The sequence below is a fragment of the Lottia gigantea genome (genome assembly GCF_000327385.1).
Source record: "Lottia gigantea unplaced genomic scaffold LOTGIsca_1, whole genome shotgun sequence".
Taxonomy (NCBI): domain Eukaryota; kingdom Metazoa; phylum Mollusca; class Gastropoda; family Lottiidae; genus Lottia; species Lottia gigantea.
Window position 1 is genome coordinate 3,887,985 of NW_008706746.1, and position 21,997 is coordinate 3,909,981.

General features: G+C 34.5%; 4 protein-coding genes across 4 annotated transcripts in view; 2 read left to right on the plus strand and 2 right to left on the minus strand.

Moving 5' to 3' along the window:
• Positions 1-1,850, plus strand: part of LOTGIDRAFT_102637 (hypothetical protein) — a gene marked incomplete at both ends in the record, with an annotated part of 4,569 nt that extends 2,719 nt beyond the window's left edge. The window contains one exon of the mRNA XM_009045599.1: positions 1,620-1,850. Within this exon, the coding sequence (XP_009043847.1) occupies positions 1,620-1,850 (231 nt within the window). The remainder of the gene's footprint in view (positions 1-1,619) is intronic.
• Positions 1,851-5,200: 3,350 nt separating this feature from the next.
• LOTGIDRAFT_208300 (hypothetical protein) lies at positions 5,201-6,477 on the minus strand (the record flags this gene model as incomplete). The annotated part of the gene is made up of 2 exons (XM_009045600.1): positions 6,417-6,477; positions 5,201-5,902 (listed from the first exon to the last, which is right to left on the minus strand). A coding segment is annotated over exon 2 (663 nt), but the record flags the coding sequence as incomplete, so codon positions are not given.
• Positions 6,478-7,399: 922 nt separating this feature from the next.
• On the plus strand, positions 7,400-9,480 carry LOTGIDRAFT_227933 (hypothetical protein; the record flags this gene model as incomplete). The annotated part of the gene is made up of 1 exon (XM_009045601.1): positions 7,400-9,480. One exon carries the CDS (start codon positions 7,400-7,402, stop codon positions 9,005-9,007), a length of 1,608 nt encoding a protein of 535 aa, XP_009043849.1. The 3' UTR covers positions 9,008-9,480.
• A 1,811-nt stretch (positions 9,481-11,291) lies between these two features.
• Positions 11,292-19,945, minus strand: LOTGIDRAFT_102960 (hypothetical protein; the record flags this gene model as incomplete). Its single annotated transcript, XM_009045602.1, has 12 exons — positions 11,292-11,597; positions 11,826-11,959; positions 12,157-12,302; positions 12,433-12,678; positions 13,101-13,201; positions 13,585-13,794; positions 14,617-14,878; positions 15,100-15,176; positions 15,615-15,652; positions 15,878-15,986; positions 16,322-16,483; positions 19,829-19,945. Coding segments are annotated over 12 exons (1,908 nt in total), but the record flags the coding sequence as incomplete, so codon positions are not given.
• Between the last annotated feature and the right edge of the window lie 2,052 nt (positions 19,946-21,997).

Below are 21,997 nucleotides of genomic sequence, written 5' to 3' on the forward strand. Positions count from 1 at the left end.
AATATGTAGTCGTATATTGTCGTCGCCCCTGATCCGTCGGTCCATCCGTCCGTCGGTCCGTCCGTCAACATTGCTTGTGAGCACTATAGAGACTACAGTTTTTATCTGATTTTGATCAAACTTGGTGTGATGCTTTAGATTGATAAGATCTCGGTCAAGTTCGAATTTGACATATTTTCGATGAACGGTTTTTGAGATATTGCCCTTGACTTAGAACGCCTTGAAATTTGTTAAAAATTGTTCGTGAGCAGGATTGACGCTACAGTTTTCAACCAATTCTGATGAAACTTGGTGTGATCATTGGAATTGATAAGATCTCGGTCAAGTTCTAACTTGACGCATTTTCGATGAACGATTTTTGAGTTATTGCCCTTGACTTTGTTAAAACGCGTCGAAATTTGTTAAAAATAGTTCGTGAGCAGGATTGAAGCTACAGTTTTCAACCGATTCTGATGAAACTTGTTGTGATCATTGGAATTGATAAGATCTCGGACAAGTTCTAACTTGACGAATTTTTGATGAACGGTTTTTGAGTTATTGCCCTTGACTTTATTAAAACGTGTCGAAATTTGTTAAAAATAGTTCGTGAGCAGGATTGAAGCTACAGTTTTCAACCGATTCTGATGAAACTTGGTGTAATCATTGGAATTGATAAGATCTCGGACAAGTGTTAACTTGACGCATTTTCGATGAACGGTTTTTGAGTTATTGCCCTTGACTTTGTAAAAACACGTCGAAATTTGTTAGAAATAGTTTGTGAGTAGGATTGACGCTACAGTTTCCAACTGATTCTGATGAAACTTGGTGTGATCATTGGAATTGATAAGATCTCGGACAAGTTCTAACTTGACGCATTTTCGATGAACGGTTTTTGGTTTATTGCCCTTGACTTTGTTAAAATGCGTCGAAATTTGTTAAAAAAAGTTTGTGAGCAGGATTGAAGCTACAGTTTTCAACCGATTCTGATGAAACTTGTTGTGATCATTGGAATTTATAAGATCTCGGACAAGTTCTAACAAGAGATATTTTTTATGAAAATTTTTTGAGTTATTGCCCTTGACTTTTTAAACATGCGTCAAAAGTTGTTTTTTGCCCTTGATTAGAGCTGTGTGATTTAATTGTTTGATGTATTTGGGTTATTGATATTGATTTTAAAACATTTTGTGGAATTATTCAGCATAAATAATTTCTTCAATATGAGAAAATTCGTACTTTAGTCACTAAAGACTGTTTTATTATTTCTGACAGCTGCCAATGAGCATATGTTACCTTGCAACGCAAACTATCTTATGAATATGTATACACATACCGAATTTCATTTGATGCCATCAAAAAATCTAGTTTTTAGAGCGTTTACAAGCAACTGTTGACGGACGGACCGACGGACAGACAGGGGTGCTGACAATATACGTCCACATAGAGAGATGTGGGCGTATAAAAACAAAGTTCAAGGTAGTAATCTTTAAATAGTGTCATTGCTTTTGATGAAATTGCTGAAAATTGTTGTAATTTGACAACAAAAACTCTTATCATGCACTTACTAGACATTAAATAAGACACCTTTGTGTAAAACATGCATTTGTTTTCATATTATCATATTTTATCTCTTTTTGAAACAGGTATTACTTACAGAATTACAGAAAACTATTATTTGGTTTGCACAACATGTATCAGATCACAGTGGTTTTCATTACCGCCAGTTTCTACTTACCTCATTAATGAACCAATCAAAAACATTGTTACATAAATACCATATAGATATAAATGATATAATAACTCAGGAATTTGATAAGACTTGTGATTTGATTGCATGTTTTCCAGGACATGAAGCTCTGTGGTATCACAGGTAGGAAATTACATTAAGCTTTTGTGCAAAAGGACTTCAACTGTGTAGAGTATTTGGATGATTAATTTCATAGGTTACAATGTACTTTGGTCAGCCATCTGTATCAAAAAATTAATTTAATGTCAAAAGGCACATATGAAGCATATGAAGTTTTTTGTTTTCAAAATACAAAAAAATCTAAGAAAACCTATTTATCAAAAACACTAAAATGTTTAAATTGAATTTTGAAAACTTGCTGCCAAATCCACATATTTTTTTTAAAGTCTAATTTACGAGAGTAAAATTTTTATTGCAGGAAATTTTTATTCTACAGTCTTATCAACCTAACCAATGAGATTAAAGAGACTAGTACAGATGATGAAAGTGTAAAGAATAAAGGTGGAAATTTAAAACGTAGCAGGCGTGAAAGTAATAAGACTAATTTCATAGAAAAAGAAATATCAGGTGTGACAACAGACAAACAACAATGTAGTGATCAAAGACAAAATCGGTTTGCTGATCGTTACATAACATGGCTCAAACAAATGCTCAAAATGTAAGGCTTTAAGAAAATGACAAGCAGGATTCTCAATTTATATGACATTGTGACTAGATTTGCAATTTTGGCATTTTGCTATTTTAGTTAACAATTTATGAAGGTGTGCTAAACCAGTAATGGCATTTTTAACTGTTTTGAACTGTGTAAAATTAAGCTTGGCATCAATTTAGTTTTTCTTGAAATTTTGAATCTCTTTATTTTAAATCTGAGGTTTCTTAACTAATTGTTTTATTATTTTTGAGGGGTTCTCTTGCACAGTAGATTACAAACTTTACTTGACATCAATTGCTTTGGTTAATTGGAACAATCTAGGTCAGTCTAGTGACCTTGAATAAGTCATTTAACCTCATTATTAGACCCAGTTGTAAATGGGTACAGTTAATCCAGAAAAGATCATGCCAAGAAGTTTGGCCATGTTTGGTAGAAAGGAAAGGAAAACTGATTTTTTTACACGGTTCTAGCAAGCACATGTTTTTTTAAAGCAATTTAACAGGGTATTATTAAGCCAGATGCAAGCTGTAAATGATACTAATAATATTAGTTCTTTTTTTACATTGACAATTCATTGTTATCTTTTATTTATTATTTATTATCTAAGTTTTTTAACAAATAAAACTCTTAACCACTTTTGTGGACACACATAGTGTTTTTTTAGAAATCATGGATGTATAAAGTCATAAAATGAAATATGTCTTTGTCGCGAATGCAATGCATTGTAAGAGCTAAAGTACAGATGAACATTGCTGTATATACCATGTGAGGCAGTGAATATTAGCCAACCAAAAGGACTTTAATTTTTATATGAGAGGGGTTGCCAGTAAAGATTTTTTTTTTAAAAAGATTCACCTAGAGCTGTATTCAAGAAGCATGTAGATTTAAATGAGTTACATCATAGTATCCCCAATACGAATGGAACTGACCGTGGAGAAACACAGTAGAATATACAACATTTTGGACATGCTGAAGAGACAATGATAGTTACAATGACCAGCATCGCTATTGAAACAAGGAGAGCAGAGTATTGAAATATTGACAAGTCATTTTAGTTATAAACTAATTTTAATAGGTAAAGGAATGTAGAGATTTAAAATACTGAATCATCAAAAATACACAACAAATATTTCTCCTTAAAACAAATTAAAAACTGAAAACACATATATACCAAAAATGGTTTCTTTATCACAAAATGAAAATGCAGAGCAGTGTGAAATACAGTAAAAACTATTGTGAACTAAATAATCAGACATGACTGGTAAAAGCAGTCAAATCAACAGCCCTGATAATGGATCAAAGGTTTCTTATATTTACTACACTTTGTTCTTTGTCTTTATTATGTGTTTAAAACATAAAATTTTACAATAGGTTCCAGTAAATATAAGGGAACCTAAAGGCATTTTGTTCATATTATTATAATATTTGTGTTTATATCTGTTATTCTAAGACTATTATTATCATTTCCATTGCCTTCAAAAATGTTTCTAAATCAAATGAATGGAGTTTTATATCCTCCTTCCCTGCACCTGCAATGGGCTAAAAAGAAGAAGAAATATTTGAAGAGCTCTTTTTCAGTTTCAGACACCTAGCATATAATCACTTGAAAAAATACAGAATAAAACTTTTAACAACTGGCTCCAATTTCATATTTTTGTGTGAATTTTCCATTTCTCTTGATTTTGATTTGAAAGTGACCTCATAGTAGAATTTCTTTAGAATGAAATATATTATTTATACCCACCCCCCACCAGCCCCATTACTTATTCAACAAAAAACTTGTTACTTAATCAATACACTTTCTAGGCTGAAGGCTCATTTAAAAAATTACGTTTTAGTATTATTTTGATACAACCAAAAGCACATGCCCCTGGGTATAGCTTGTCAAGCATAATTTTAATTTCTTTATTGCTTAGATTTAAAAGAATCAATTCATCATATATGCCAATATCAGACGGATATCTTGTTTCCCCTCCCAAAATAATCAAATTACCCTGATGTGACGTAACCCCAAAATTATAACGATCAAAATTAGGAATGGTGGCCAAAGAACACACAGCACCATCTTCTAATACTTTCATGACATTTCCATTAGTTAAGACAACTAAACTATCATCATTAATATTAACAGCTCGACTCTCAGTGACTGGACATGGAAATACTGAAATTATACTTGTTGTTCTTAGGTTCACATCTATCATTTGAATCTCAGGACACATTCGACTAGACTGCCCTCTTCCACCAAATACAAAAATTTGATCTTTAATAACTGTGGATGAGATTGAATAAACACCAATTTGTAACTCGCCAAAATCAGACCAAGAGTCGTTTATGGTATCATATTTATCAATTGTCTCTAGGGCTCCACTTCCCCTATTACAGCCCCCTATCACATATAAATCATTCTCTATTGAAACCATAGCATGGAAACTTCGTCGTTTTGTAATATCTGGACACGAGCGCCATCTGTTTAAATCACTGATATATTGAAGGAGATAACTCTTTCTACCACTAGCTCCAGAGATAAATATATTATTATTACAAGAACACACAGCAAAGCCAACTCCTGGATCAAAAGGCAATGATTCTAATGCAAACCAGGTTTTTTGCTGAAAACTGTATCCATTAACTGCTGGCGAATCACAAGATGATACTTTTACCCCAATTGTAACTAATATTTCTTCAAATTGTCTTGGTAAACAGCCAGACTCATCACCATAATGAAACTTGGCTCGTTGTGATATAGCTTTGCAAATTGACGGTCGGCATATATTATAACATGAATCGGAATCACAGAGTGTTAAATAATCTTCAAGACGTTCCATAGAAACAAATTTTAAACGGACAAATTCAAGCAGGCTTTTTGCATAGCTTTTCCGTTCATCAGCACAGTTCATCCATTTTATCACAGCTTGTGAAACCACATCTTCATTTTTGATACGTAATTCATCACATTTAATTAGTGTCAATAAATCTTCATAATCAGCAGATAGAAACTCATCTTCTAGTGTCACTTCTTCAAAATTTTCTTTAATAAATTCAGTAGTTTTCTGACACAATGACTGACTATTTAAACATTTAGCAAGTTTTAAAATGTCCCAAGCATTGTCAAAATGAAGCTGTGATAAATAAAAATCTTCACATTTTTCCAGAAGACACTTCATCTGTAAAATAGAAGCTGCCCTGAGAAGTTCTTCAGCATTGTCCATAGTCACAATTGAGTCTTTTCCATAGTAATAGAAGGCCAAAATATCACGAAATAATGAACCACTGATGTCTGCAATTGATACATGACCATCCAAACTTTCCTTCATCCCAGATAAGAACATGGCTTGAAAGTAATCGGATATAGCACACAGAAATACTTTATGACAGTGAAATATTTCACCTTCAACATTGATCTGAATGTCAGTAAATGTTCCTGCAGAAAAATATTTACCAAATCCATCTAAAACTGACACAGCTATTCTGTTTTCCCAACTCTCCATCTTGATTCTCTGAATATACTAACTCTCATGTCACCATATCTGAAGAAGTAAAATCATGAAATCAACTGGAATCTTAACAAAATACGAAATATTGTCTCATCAATTTTATAAATAATAAATTACTTATCATTTGACACTTTACATAAGTGTTTTTAGTAACTGTCAGCTGCATTTTTTTACGAAGATATGCCTTCTTATCCTAGACTACAGACACAGTACACTTAACTGTATCTCTGAAAACATGTATAGTCTTGAACTTGAAGTTTGACTTGTTGTGCAGCCACACATACTACTAGAAAACATTGTTGAATACCAAACTATTAACACTTGACAAAATATCATTAACATAATTATGATGATATATGACAGTATTTAGATTAGACTGGTGGCAGTCAAATGAGAGCTGTCTCCACACATACTTGAACTTGAATGAAGTGAGTTGCACATCAATCAGCTTTCCCATACACCTCAACTTCACTGTCACCTATATATTACATATAAATTTCAATTTAGACAAAAGAGAGTGAATTCAGTGGCAAACAATAATACGTACTGTATATGTGTAGTTTGAAGGATCTAATTCAATATCAATTTTAGAGATTAGATTCGATGGCATAGATAAGAAGAGATCAAATTTTTGTTTTTGTTTTGTAACCGGAAGTACTTAAGTTGTATATACACTGGTTGCGTCCCTTTGAAATGTCAAAGAAATTGGTGAGAAATCTTTGCCGACCTTTCCCTCTTTTAACAGTGTTTCGATACCCAGATCAAATTTACTTATTCATAATGAAAACAATTGAATGTAATAGGCTGGTTTTCCGGAATTTTCCCACGAATTTTACCTGTAGTTTTCTTTGTTTTCGGGTTGTTGCCAGATATTTTTGGGTCGTTGCCCAAAAAAATCAATAATAAGGTAAATCCATAGAGCTAAAAATACATCTATGGGTAAATTGGACCTTCTTAATTATTTGAAATAGAACGAGGGTCTAGTCTGGCAACACTACTGACTTTGTTAATACCACGTGATTTAATCATGTGACACAGGTCGCCTTGAGAAGGCTAAGCAGACGTATTAAACTACATTATCGTTCTGTTTTAATTTTAATATTGCGGTCCTTTATTTGAAAGTCATTCTCGTGCAGATTTTGAGACCAAATATTGTATACAAGTAACTGTAAGTGTATTAATAGACCTAGTTAATCTAATATTAAACACAAAAGCTGTCGTGTTAAAAGAAAAGGCCTAGCCTATCTGACTGGTACCGTATATAATTTATCTCTAGGCCTACTACCTCTTACATGGCTCTGGTCATGGCGAAGACCGTCATGGTGCCATATTAAAGACATATCGGTAGCTATTGCCTTTTAACAATTTTACAATTGACTTTTAATATTAGCCTATAGCCCATTCCTCTTAAATTTATGCCAATTATTGCTAGTAATTTAGTAAAGGATATCGATAAACCTAGCCAGTAGTAATTTTATAATTCTGATTCACCTGAATGCGAAAATTTTTTTTTTATTATTTAAGATCATAATGGAAGAATTTTATGAACGATTGAAAAAGAGTTTCGAACCAAAGCCACCTCCTGCTAAAAAGAGACCAAAAGGTCAAAAAATACGGAAAACGCAGTTAACTCCATATCAACAATGGTCGCGATCTCTCAAGCAAGGAAATTCGTCAACATCATTTCATACAGAAATAAATCAAAGAGATCAGAGTGTCTCAAGCACAACGCCAACAATTACCAAACCCCCTCCATTACCAAGACAACCATTCCAAGATGTGAAAAATATTACTAGCACTCAAATAAGAGCTATTTCTGAAACACAAGCAAAACGCATATCTAAAAAGAGGAGCAAACCTATGGACAATATGCACTTTATTAGGGTGGGTTGCAAAGAAAACCCATTGAATGTAGATGGAATGGTTCCAATGCTTGCGATTCCTTTGGGACCTGTTTCTAATCTACCACACATTAATCCAATTTACCAGATTCAGAAACAACCAATACAAATTCAGATACCTTTACCAACACAACATTTATTGCAAGATGTCCACTTTGATTTTGACTTTTCATCCGAACCTTTCCAACTTCCAAATTGTTTTCAAACCAACGACTTAGAATCTGAGGATCAAAGTATTTTAGAATTATTTCCAACCATTGAAGAATGGGATTATGAGACATTGGATGAACTGATTGAAGAGGCTGAAGCCGAAACAGAGATACCAGATTTTGATGGTATCGAACCGATTTTAGACAACCTCCCAGAGGCATTAAATACCAGTCTTGCAAACGCCCTGAATCTCTCAATCCGGGAAGATTTAGAACCATTTGAAGAACCAGTTGAAGATATCGAAGTACTGATTTCACAAATTCCTTCACCACCACCAAAATCTGCAATACTTCAAGATGTTTCATTGTTAGAGAGGACCACTTGTAAACCCGACGTTAGTCTTCACAGAAATAAAAGTCGCAACTTAATCTTTACTTCAAATGTTCAGATCGTCAACAGTAGTCATGAACAATTTAAAAACAACACATTTTCAGATATTGTCTTGGAGTGTAACGGAAAAATATATGCAGAATCATCTAACGTCCACAAATCCTTTACGCAGATGCTTTTAGATAAATCTCCTGTGTCTGAAGATCAATTTTCCATTACACGCGATATTCAATGTGAGATTGACGAGCTTGACAATCCGCTGATCGATCCAGATCTGGCTTATACTCTCAGTGAATCAAATATGGTTGCCGATTTTGGTCATCATTCGTTTTTTGATGGTTCGCGAAATTCCGAAAACAATGACGAGAATGAAAAGATATTGGCAAAACAATTTATCGAAGTCTTTGAAAGTGTTGAAAAATTAGTCATAGATAACAAGCAAAATAGAAGGTTAGCAGAAACATTGAGAATGGAAAAAGAAAGAGTTTGTGAAATAATTTATGATGGTGATGAACCATGGTTAGCTCAAGATGATTTAATAAATGAAACCAAAGAAGTGAATTTGAGATCGGATTTGGTTTACAGAATGTATGAAGAGGAAAACATTGATAAAGAAGAATTAATGGAGGAGAATAAGAACATCAACTGCCTAAACCAAGAGGAAGACTCTTTATATACTACCTTTTATAACGTATAAAAATTTAGTTGATATGCATGTATGTGTATTCAAGTGTTACATTATTTGTGAAGTACTTCTACGAGGTTATTAAAAGCAGAGTAGAAAATCATTGCCATGAGTAAAGGCTTTTGTTTGAGTTTTATTCTTAAGTGGTAGCGTTTTTGCAGATTTAAAAAATCTTTGACAATATAATAATTGTTTGTTACTGTAACAAAAAGTAACTGTTCAAATGTGCTAAATACTTTTTTGAAGACCGGTCATCAACAAACTTCCCTGTGTTATATTATATGAGTAATTGTCAAACGCCCTGTGAATGCTTTGAGACATGGATGTTTGTCGTCTACGATTTTATTTGCACAATTTATTTTCCTGTATTTGTTGACAATTCTTTGATATAAGTATAAACATTATTATAATCGATTATGCAAACCATATACATGTATTATGAGTCGATGAGTTATTGCCCTTGTGTAAATAAAAAAGATTGTGGCAAAAAGATTTACTGTTTGTTTTTGAAACAGTTAAAGGGAGATGGTGTGCCGGTTAACAATTTTTACAACCTCAATTAAATTGATTCCTTTCTATTGGATAGCAAGTTGTACCTAAATCGGTTTGTTTGGATTGGGCTAATGCTGAAAACCCATCATCGCTATTGTGGTTAACTGACTAAGAAAGGTTTGATTTTAGAATTCCAACGAGACGGGAATAGAAACCTTTTTATACGCCTACATGGAAATATGAACGCATATTGGCGTCGCCTCTGTACACATTTCTTGGTCTATGAACTGACGAAAAAAGGTTTGATTTTATAATTCCAACGAGACGGGAATAGAAACCTTTTTATACGCCTACATGGAAATATGAACGCATATTGGCGTCGCCTCTGTACACATTTCTTGGTCTATGAACTGACGAAAAAAGGTTTGATTTTATAATTCCAACGAGACGGGAATAGAAACCTTTTTATACGCCTACATGGAAATATGAACGCATATTGGCGTCGCCTCTGTACACATTTCTTGTATGTACGATAGAGGCTACAGTTTTCATCTGATTTTGATGAAACTTGCAAGTATGTATTGAAGAGATCTCAGTCAAGTTTTGTAATAATCGGATGAACGGTTTGGCATGTTGGCACGACATAGGCTACAGTTTTATTCCGATTTTGATGAAACTTGATATGTATGTACATATTGATGTACATCAATGATATATTCTTTTATACTGATTAACTAGCACATGTGTGTGAAACACCAGGGTAACGTTTAATTTTGACCATTTACTAGCCGTCATAAAAGTCAATTACTAGTATTTAATCGTAATCACTACACCGCACCAACCAACTCAAAAGATCTATCCTGTTTCGGAATATATTTACCCGATGTTGCGAAGCAGCATGAATTAAAATAGATATGAATAAAAACAAAAGTGATTCAGATCTGGTATTTATTAAAGTTTCACTCTAAGTTTAATATATTGTTCTTTGTCCGTAGTTCCTCAAGCATAGTAAGTATCCGCAGTCTGCAAAAAATCTTCACGTACCACGTACTGATAGATAATTGAGCGATTTTTGCGCTCATTGATGCTGTACGGATCTACAAATAGCAAGAATCATGTGTATTCGCGGAAAAGGTATTTCCCGACATTGGCTTGAATAAGTCTTTACGCATGTTTAATTATGTACGTCTCGTACTTCGAATCACGCATACGGATGTGCATACGACTGCGTTTAACGGACAAAATCTGGACTTATCATTTTGCTCAATATTGTAGATGTAATGTTGTATAAATACAGCTTTCTAGAATCTCAGTTAACAAGTGACTTTTTTCAAACTTTGTATATAACTGTATAATATATGACAATTCAGCATTACATTATGCCAGATTTGTTGATTGATTAATAAAGTAAATAAAGAAAAGAATTAGTTTGGTCAACAAAACTTTTATTGAGATTGAGCAAGTATTTATCCCGTTACATGCCATCAAACAACCTATCAAGGTTTCTTAAAGACTCTTGTAGATTATCCATCTTCAATAAACTGGAACCATTGATAAGAGAGTTTTTAGATGTTTCCGGCTGAAATAGAGAATATTAATTTTGTTTGATACTCGTAAAGATATCGCCAATCGCTACACATAAATTGAAATTGCTATCCTTGATTTCAAATACAATTGTATCAGGGCAGGTCTCGCTGAAATCCACCGTAAAAACTCCATGGGCGAACCATTCATATCCAAAATTAACCTAATTAACCTTATGGTCGCAGATTCATGTGCACTACAGGATCCAATTAATCTGATACTAAACCATAAAGTTAATTCCATATTTGCAACGTGTCGTCCCTTGTTGGTAATGAAGACCGAGGCGGCAGACAAAAACAGTCTTGTTGTTCGGATCAGACTTTTGAGAATTTATGTCAATGAAGGAAAACTGTCGTTGCTGCTTGGGTAGCTTCTTTTGGGAGATACCTACTTGTTCTTTATTCTGAACATGATTATAGTTGCCTATGTATTTTCTTGGTCCATGTCTCATATGGTGTGGTTGTTCAGTAGTACCATAGATAACTAATCTGAGATCTTGTAAAATTCCATTATTTTTGTCATCAGTCTGAAATGAAATATATAAGGCGTGGCCGAGTCTAGTAAAGAACCTATTTGACCATATACATTAAAAGGATCAGCAATATACATCTCATTTCAAGATCCAAGGTAACTAAAGGTTTCATATCGAGTGTGCTACAACAGGTCAAAACTGGCGTAAAACACCTTGATGTCCTTTTTTTATCCTTTCGAACTGAAAAACAATTCCTTAAGAATATTTGTTCTCAATACTTACAGTATCTTCTAGAACAACTTTCCATGTTCCTTTTGGATCCTCTCCCCAGTTATGTACAGACATCAAAGGCCAGCTCTGGAAACCTTTGGTAGATTTATCATAAGGTCTTTCTGACAGCAACATTGTTGTTGTATCTACAAGAAAATAATAGTTAGCCAGTGATAATATAAATGGGTTGTCAACTTTCCCCAGTCGACTATTGGAAAGGATAGAGATATTATTATGGAGACCCCTGATATTGAAAAATGACTCCTTTTTCCTGTAAGAATTGACTCATCTTTGACAGGTCTATAGTAAGGGATAAAGATTGAACATTCGCCAATAAACTTACTTGAAGGTGATGTTATGTGAACACTGATAGCACCACGTTTTGTATAATCTAAAGTCAAATGTAACTGAACATGTTCTATATAGTTGATTTCATTCTCCTGTCCTTCACAACCAGAACTATATATTTGTATTTCTAAACGTTGATTACTTATTAAATTTCTAAAAATAAACATTCCAAAATGTGATCAATACTTGACAATTATTAACAAAAGTGGCTAACTTTTCCTTCATCATCATGTCTACGCATAATATAATAATTGACCAATTCTTAACTTACTGGGGAAGGTTGGATTTGGATGTAGAATTTATTGTGCATTTCATTTGTTTTGGTACACTTTTCCATGTTTTCTTTTCAGCGGCATCAATAAGACCAGCAGTGTCTAATATACCAAACCCAAAGGCAGTGTTGACCAGAAATCCTGCTCCATTTCTAGTCCATCCTGATTTGCTCTGTTGTATCAGAGGACCAGCTTGTGATGTCCATGTTACCAAATGTTGAACATCTCTCCATGTTAAATCAGGACTGGAAATGAAAGGGAATGAAGTTACACATCATGTACACAATGTAGCGGGTAAGTGGAGGAGGGCGAAGATTCTGCATTCACAGCGGCATTAGTCTACTCGTTTTCGATTTCCCAAATTAATGGCGTGAAATATATAACGCTTACAGCCTATGTTACAAAGGGTCGCACTTTAATAACTTTCTTATCAGCATCTCCTGATAGAAACCAAAGGACCAATATCAAAGTCCACCTTCGTCCTTGGCGTTAATTTAACTTGCTGATCTACAGTATCTAGTATTGTTATAAAAATATCCAGTTCTGTGAATTTGTTTCAAATGTTTTTGTTACAAGCTATATTTGATATTTGTTTGGTTTTCTGTTTATTTCATTAAAAGCCTAAATTCCCAGACCACTACATTACTACAGTACGAATACTACTTACTTTGATTCTAAAAGCAAAGCAATGATACCAGCAGCAAGCGGAGCAGCAGCAGATGTTCCAGTGTGACTCTTTGTACACGTGTCGTTCAAATCTGTACTGATCTTAACAAAGATATGATTAAAATGTTAACATTGTTTTTTCTTCAGCACCATCTAAATTTATATCAAGTTGGTAAAGGAATGTGCTTCATTTTTATTTAATGCATGTATGCATATGTATATGTGTAAAATGTACATAACAACATGTGGCAAAGTTACATGTTGTGAAGTAATATTTAAAATATTTACAATAAGGTATAATTCTACGTATAGGAAGTCAAAGTCTGTTATCAACCTAAATTGTTTTTCATCGTGTCCAACCTCACCCCAATTCGGCATACTTCCAGGCAATGTCAAAACCCGTATTCGGGATACGATCGGCGTAAATTTGAAGTAAAAAGTAAACGTTAAACTGTATTTGAACATCGTTACTTGATACATACTACTCTATCATCTATTGCCGAACCACTAGAATAAGTTGTTCCCATTGTTGAGGCACAAAGTTCTCCATACCATGGTCTTTTAAAAACTTGAGAGGCGCTACTGATGGATAGAGTGTAAATGCTTCCAGTATAGCCATCACAATCACAATTATCATATAATCTCCCACCATTACCACTAGCCCATACATAGATAACACCTTTACCTTTTCTTCCCTAAATCAAATAGTAAACAATGACTTACATGCGGCATGATCAAGAATAATAAAAAAAATGTAACACATCTTCATACAGGAAGAGAACAAATCAACGACAAGTGTATACATATCATAGATACTTCTTATATCAAATATCTCAGCGATACTTTGCTTAGAAATCCGTAAGATTTCCATCCAAAGTAGTAAATCATCATACTTAAAGGGATTGCAAATATCTAGCCCTTATATGTGTATCTAGTACACCTTTGACTTCTATTTGGGACATTCCAATTCTTTTAACGATGCCTATGGTTCTTACAATTCCAGAAAGAGTTAACCGGAAATGAAAATTACTCAGCTCCTGCAAGTGAATTCGTCACCAACCCAAAGCCCTATATAATGTAGATATACAGGGCTTTGAATCAACCTAACACCCGACCACAATAACATAATAAAATATGTTATCTCTCCTTACAAGATAGCGACATTTCTAACATAAAATGACAATCCCTTTAAAGGGACAGGTATAATAGGCCATTCTTTTTGACATATCGTATTTTAATCTCAGAAACGGGAATTTTTTTTAGCTCCACAGGTCACCGTAGACATTTGACCTTCAATGTGTGTCCAGAATTATCCGCGTTTGAATGCTAAAATGAAGACTCGTTATATATAAAAAAAAACATATATAGAAATAGTGAGTAAAATTCATAGTTTGAAGTATCATTAACGGAATTATGCGTTTTTCGTATATTTCTTGCACTTGAACTGAAGACGACATATATTCAAGACTTAAATCAACCTCGCAAAATGGCACACGTGTCCCTTGAAGATCACCTACCTCAGTGACACCATTTTCAAAGGCTTTGTGCGCTAGTTTCCCTGGTCCTTCCAGTGTGTTACCATCGTCATTGGGTCCCCATGAAGCACTGAATATATCTACTACATCAATAGCGTGTTGCAAAGCTTGACCTTCTAAAGTATCAGTTACTTCACCATCCAACATTCGAATTCCACCGATTTTGGCATTGAAAGCAATGCCAACTCCACATTTTCCATTGTTAGCTATCATAGCAACTTCTCCTGCACATCGGGTACCATGTCTTCAAAAGAGAATGTAAAGTTCTGAATGAATTTTATTCCATCGACTCATTATGTAGACCGAAACATCTGTATTCAAATGGCTATTTTGAGGGTTGTCTGCTACTCCAGCAGCTTTGAAAATGAATTTTGGTGGCTGTAGTCGTGTTTTATCACCCATATAATTTGCAAATAATGTAGTCACCCTCCCATTGCCAATGAAGTGACGGTGCAACAGTCTTACTTGTTTTCATTAGTTGGATCGTATCTTGGTGTTGGATCGTCGTCATCTCCATTGTAATCATAGCTAGCTTCTGGACTCTGAAACGGACCAGAATGGCGTAATAATATGTCAAAATAATACAGTTTTTTCAACGGGAAGAGTGTATAGAAACATTAATATATCACTCTACTCTTCACACTATACCTTATTCCTTTACACTGGGCAAACACAGAGTTCCGTTCAAAAAATTATCGATACGGACCATAATCGTATTTAAATATCCGTAACAAATACCCGTAAACGACTTTTTTTTTTCTGCCACCATACAGACATGTGACAAGCTGCCACCATACATACCTGTGACAATTGCCACCATACAGACCTTAGACGGGCTGTGAAGCTTTCTTAAGCTATGCTCCACCTATTTAGTATGAGGTGTTTAAGCGGAATAACCAAGATCTTAATTACACCTTAGAAGAAATAACACGTTAAATATATAAGTACCTTGATATATATATTATATTGTATTTACTTACGTAATTATCTGCCAAATCTGTATGTAATCTTTCAAGACCTAAAATAAATCAAGGTTCCTATGTAAACTGAAGAATCATGAATATATTTTTGTATGTGACGTGCTAGAGAAGACATTGAAGCTTCGTGGATGCAATAACCAGAAAATTCATTTAAGTCTACATATACAAATTATCAATGCTTTATTTAGTCTTTATTTCAACTGGTGCTGATCATGTCGAACACTGCTCAAAGTTTGAAAAAAAACCTTAGGCAAGTTTCTCACCGTCATCAAGAATAGAAACAGTAATGCCCTTTCCAGTATAACCTTTTTTCCAAGCTGGTATAACATGTAAATCTTTTTTGCTTTCACTTAAATCTTCTCGATCATCATGCTAAACACAAAATATAAATTTACAGTTTCACAGTTAACCGTCAATTTTATCGCTCTTTCGCGTGAGAACAGCTAAAAAAACTTTTGACTTTTAGAATAGAAAACCTCTTAAATCAAAAGATACGCTCAAAAACGAAGTTTGACTTTTAAAATAAAAGAAATCAAAAGCTACCATTTGAAAATATAAGATTACCGCTAGCTTATATCTTAGGTTCTTTTCTCCAGAGTAACAAAATGCCAAAGTTAGGCATTAAGTTAACAACGTTTCCGTAATAATATTCAGGTCTTCGCCGAAAGTGCCATTAACAACACAAAGTCAGTATATAACTTACTTACCAAATACCATTGTTTTTCCCATAGTGGATCGTTGAAACTTGTTTTACTGTAAATTAAATTTTCGGCTTCTCTTTTGGCAGTGAAATCACCATCGTATAGATCATCGTCTAAAAAATCTCGTTTTACTCTTATCTTTGTATACTGTTGATCTGCCCATTCAACCTAAATGAAGAAGGTATGAAATTATAATATAGGCCTAAGCATGGGCACTCAACTTTAAATAAAGTGGTTAAATATTGATATTGATAGTGCTGACCTCAGATTTTTCCCTTGCTACAATCTGCTTTGAATGATGCAAAGCTATTTTACGTAGTCCGTTCCCGTAAAAATTTGTACTCGGTTATGATTCAACAAATTTTAGGAACTTAGAGAAATGTTGCAATGTAACTAGTTGAAACAAAATACACAAGGTCAAAAGATATGTGGCCTTGGGGTCAGACATCTTGGTTACACTAAGACTTCATGAAATCCAATTCACTAAAGTGAGTTACAGCGCTTGCCTCACGGACTTCTCGACCTTATGGCGCTTTCAACACGTTGCATGTAGATTAGCCATGACTCGGTTAATGGGGGTGACAATGGCGACAATAATTGCACGATCTCTGTTGTGTGCTTATACCACGCTTTTGACGACCTTAGCACGCTTCAGGCAAATTTTCCATCGCATTAGCAACGAAGTAAGAACGCATTTCTGGTGTGACGGGGCCATAAGAGGCAATCCTTTAAATAGCATGTAATGAGATATGCAAAACATAAAGGTGAAATGACAGAAATTTCAGACTTGACACTAAAAATATGATGTCTACGATATAATTTTCATAAATTGATCATTTTTACAGCAATCGGGTATATATTGAATACAAAGATATAACAATATGAATAATTTCCCCAGTTTAACATCTCATATTTCAATTATTCTATGTTTTTTTTAGCAAAGTAGATGACAGTTTTTCGACAGAATTCCCCACTGAGTGTAGGATGTCATTAAAACTGATTTTATGAGAAAGATTAGTCAGTTTATTCCGACTGTCATTTCACTGTCATTAGGATCTATACATAGTTAACGAGCTTCTGGATAATTAAAACCCAAATGTCAACCATTTAATCATTTTGACGGACACTTAGCACCTTAACGGTAATCTTATCCAATCGATTCTAACTTACCACTTTTCTGATTGGCTCAGAATTTTACCACAAGGGGATTATTACCGGAAATTGAGGCCACGTGCGAGGCAATTCAAACGTGGCGTCAAATGAATTTATCCGACCTTTTCGCAACGGGTGGCTTCCAAAAGTCCCTTGTTTGGAATATTTATCCTATTATTTGTAAAGTTGTGATAGAGAAGTAATATCTTCCGGAAATTGCAGTATAAAGATATGGTAAATGAAATGGAGAAATCGTGATGATTGTTGACGCAGGAGGTTGACTTTCTGATTTAGAAATGAATCTTAAAGTCAAATTTGTATAATAGTATATAATAGTATAATATAGTCGAGCAAAGATATTTTTGCTCATCCGGGTACCGTCAAAACATATACAAAATAGTCAATTTCATTTTCAAGAGCAAAAAAATTAACGTAAATTAAGAGGTTTTTACTAATTCCTCAACTGAATATGAATGTGGGCAGAAAAAATGTATGCTTTTGTTAATTCGCAATTTTCAATTTGTTTCGCATTGTTCATCTTGACAATCTGCTTTATATTCAATAGTCTAATTTTTTTTCTCGGTGTCTCTTTCTGTCGACTTCGTTGGACAGTGATACTTGATTATTGTAGAGGTTAGAATTAATGATATATAAGGTAATGTAAATCAGTGATACTAGATTATTGTAGAGGTTAGCAATGACATAGGTAGTGTTAGTCAATGATACTATACTATAATAAAGGTAAGCAATGATACAAGCGGTGTAGGTCAGTGATATTAGACTATAGTATAGGTAAGTTCTGATATACAGGCAGTGCAAATCAGTAATATTAGACTTTTATAAAAGAGGTTAGTAATGATACAGGTAGTGTAAGTCAATGATATTAGAATGAAATTGAGGTTAATAATGTTACAGGTAGTGTAGGTCAGTAATATTAGACTAAAGTAGAGGCAAGTAATGTACGTCAGTGATATTAGAACAGGGGTTAGTAATGTTACAGGTAGTGTATATCAATGATATGAGACTAAAGTAGATGGTATAGGTAGCGCAGATCACTGATATAAGAGTTGGGTAATAATGTAGGTAGTGTATGTCAGCGATATTAGACGATAGTAGAGATAAGTAATGATATAGGTAGTGTAGGTCATTAATAGTAGACTATAGTAGAGATAAATATTGATACATTAGCGAGGTCCGTGATATTAGACTATAGTAGAGATAATGATATAGGGCGTGTTGGTTAGTGATATTAGACTATAGTAGAGGTTAGTAATGATATAGGTTGTGTAGGTCAGTGATAGTAACGAAATAGGTAGTGTAGGTTAGTGATTCTAGACTATAGTAGATAAAATGATGTGGGTTGTGTGGGTTAGTGATATTAGACAATAGTAGAGGTTAGTCATATTACTGGTAGTGTAGATCAGTGATTCTAGACTATATTAGAGATAATTATATAGGTAGTGTAAGTGAATGATATTAGACTATTGTTGAGGTAAGTAATGATATAGGTAGTGTAGGCAAGTGATACTGTGATACTAGAGTCTAGTAGAGGTTAGTAATGATATTGGTAGTGTTGATCAGTGATATTAGATTGTACTGAGGTAAGTAATGGTATAGGTAATGTAGGTCAGTGATAACCTATTAGACTATAGCAGCGATTAATTATGGAGCTAAATAATGTTACAAGTAGTGTAGGTCAGTTATGGTAGGTCAGTGATAGTAGGTTATTAAGAAAATATGATGGTGTTGATCAGTGATATATAAGAGGTAAGTAATGTATAATAAGTGTACCTTAGTGATATAAGACTAAATGAAATGAAATGAACGGAGTTTTAATTTTGCCAGGACAGTGGCATTAGCCTGCTCTTTTTCGATTTCCAACTGTCGAGGGATCTTTAACGTGCACAGCCTGTAGCTCACGGGACCTCGGTTTATTGTCCCATCCGAGCGAATAGACGCTCTTTCCATGTCAGCCCCTCTTACCTGCATCACTGACCGGGGAAACCGGGTTGAAAAATCATCGACCGCAGCTCCCGATATAAGACTAAAGAAGAGGTTAGTAATGATGCAGATAGATTTTGAAGTTATAGTATTCAAGTAATTCTCAGCATTTTATTGTCCCATTAACACTTGTTTATGGATGTGAATGCATTTTGTGATGCCTTTGATGCCTTCAAAATCATCCGTGGAAGCCAAAGTTCATACAAATTTGAATTCAATAAGCAAGATTAACAATTTCGATTGTAGTTTAACTGTTTTCACTGAAATGTGAAAACTTTGTCTCAATTTAAGAACTCCACGATAGAGTAATTTTTAATCTGTTCCATATTCCATCTGAGACAAAAATTTGTATATACTAACCCTAGAATCGTCTATTAACCGTTTCGTGTGATGATCCGCACTTCGCCTGGATCTAGAAGGCACATCTTTGTGGCGTAAGAGATAATTATCATCAAAACCTCTTAACTGAAAAAAAAGAGAAATGATATTTTTATAAACTATTTAAATGGAAAGAAATATTAACCTTAGCACACGTCTATAATTAAATGTTTCGAACTTGTTTGAAGTGTAGACATGAGAACTTGTTAAACTTTAGTAGTGACACAGGCTGAAATAAGTCAGTTGTCTGAATAAAACACAGCGTGAGTAACAACATGTTGCCCTAATAACTCTCATCCTGAGGGAAGGGTTTAAAAAATCATAACAACCGGAAAGGTGTTTTACACGACTTCTAAACCGGGAGGACTCATTTCCTGAAAACAATAAATCATAATGAAACAAGGGGCACCACTCGTGCCTATAAATCACTGGTTGAAGTTTTATGCAACTTTTCGAAATGTTTCCTCCGTCGTCCTCAGGCACATAATGAGAAGAAGTGATGGGCAAACTATAATATAGTATTATATAGATTAATGCTTATTTTTAATAATAGAAATTACATTGTTTCAAATTACTAACTATGGTTAAAGTTGAAGTATGTTTTTATTAAATTGAATACATTTATGAATATGAATAATTACAAGTTGATAATTTTATCATATGCATGCGATAAACGAACACCTTCATATCTGTTAAGGTCAGGCTGATATCTTCTCATGTTGATAGCTTCATGAAGTCTCCTGGATTTATCTAGATGTGCTTATTGATTGTCAGTATGTTGGTGTTGTCAAAGTTGACTTTATGTTCTGTTTTCCTTCCCATAGCAAGATGTTCAGACACGGCAGATGTTCCTTCATTGCCGGGCTTGTCTTGATGGTCTTTGAGTCGAACATCAAGGGGTCTCTTTGTTTCCCCAATATAAGAACTTCCACAGGAGCACTCAACTTGGTAGACACATCCCTTAGGTTTTTGGTTGTTGAGGGGATTCAATTTACCACTGGCTCTGAGCAAATCTTTAAGCGTTGAGTTGCCAGAGAACACTGTTTCAATGCCGACTGACTTTTTCAGGATCTTCTTGATTTGGTATGATGCCTTTCCGATGAATGGGATAGCTAAGCGGGTTGATGGTCTGTTGGGATTAGGCTGTTGGTTGGTTGGCCATTAATACTGATCGAAAAGCTTGATGTACAAAGGCTGGGGGGTAGTTGTGCAAGCAAAATACTTTCTTGATGTGTTGTAATTCTTGTTGAAATCCTTTTCGCTCTTCTGACCAGTGCTGTGATGGCTGCCCTTTTGACATGTTGAGGGGTGTTGGAATGGTAGTTCACATACTGATCTGTATGTGTGGGTTTCCTGTACACGCATGTCTTCAACTGACCTCCTAACCGCTTAATTCTCACATCCAGAAAGGGTATAGAGTCATCTTCTTCTGGTGAAATTCATCCTCTTATGTTGAGCATTAAGATGCTGAAGTAGATCTCTAAGCATGACAAAGGTGTCATCAACTTTCCGGAACCAGCAGATTGGTGAGATCGGAGAAGTTTCCATGGTCTTTTCCTCAAGGTCTGTTATATAGATTTCAGTAATCAATGGTGACAAATGGCTTCCCATAGGTAGATCGTGGATTTGTTCATAGATCTCATCTCCCCATGTGAAGTAGGTAGAGGACATACTGCACATCTGAATAAGATCGACGATGCTGTCTGTAGTAAGTGTAGTATCTAGTGGGGTCTCTAACTTAGATATCATATCTCTTATGATACTCGACACATCTTTACATGGGACATTGGTAAATAAGTCGACAACATCATATGAGTACATCTTCCCTGTGGTCTGCAGTTCTTTCAATTTGGTGACAAATTCTTCTTTAATGAATGAGTCAGCTGTTTCCCCAGAGATGCCAAGATTCTGTTAAGGCCTAGCAAATGCAAGAAAATGGTGGCTGAATGCAAAAAAGTGAGTCTCACATTGAAAACCGCTACAGGTATAGATCGCGGTTTAAACAGTTGTTTCCGATAGTAATATCTAGTGATGTGACCCGGAAATGGCAGTTGAACCATCAACTGATAAAGTAGTTAAACCCACTGTACTTAAATCTGCTGATGAAAGTCTGCTAATTCTAAATGTTCTGGTGCCAGTCATGGACCTGGT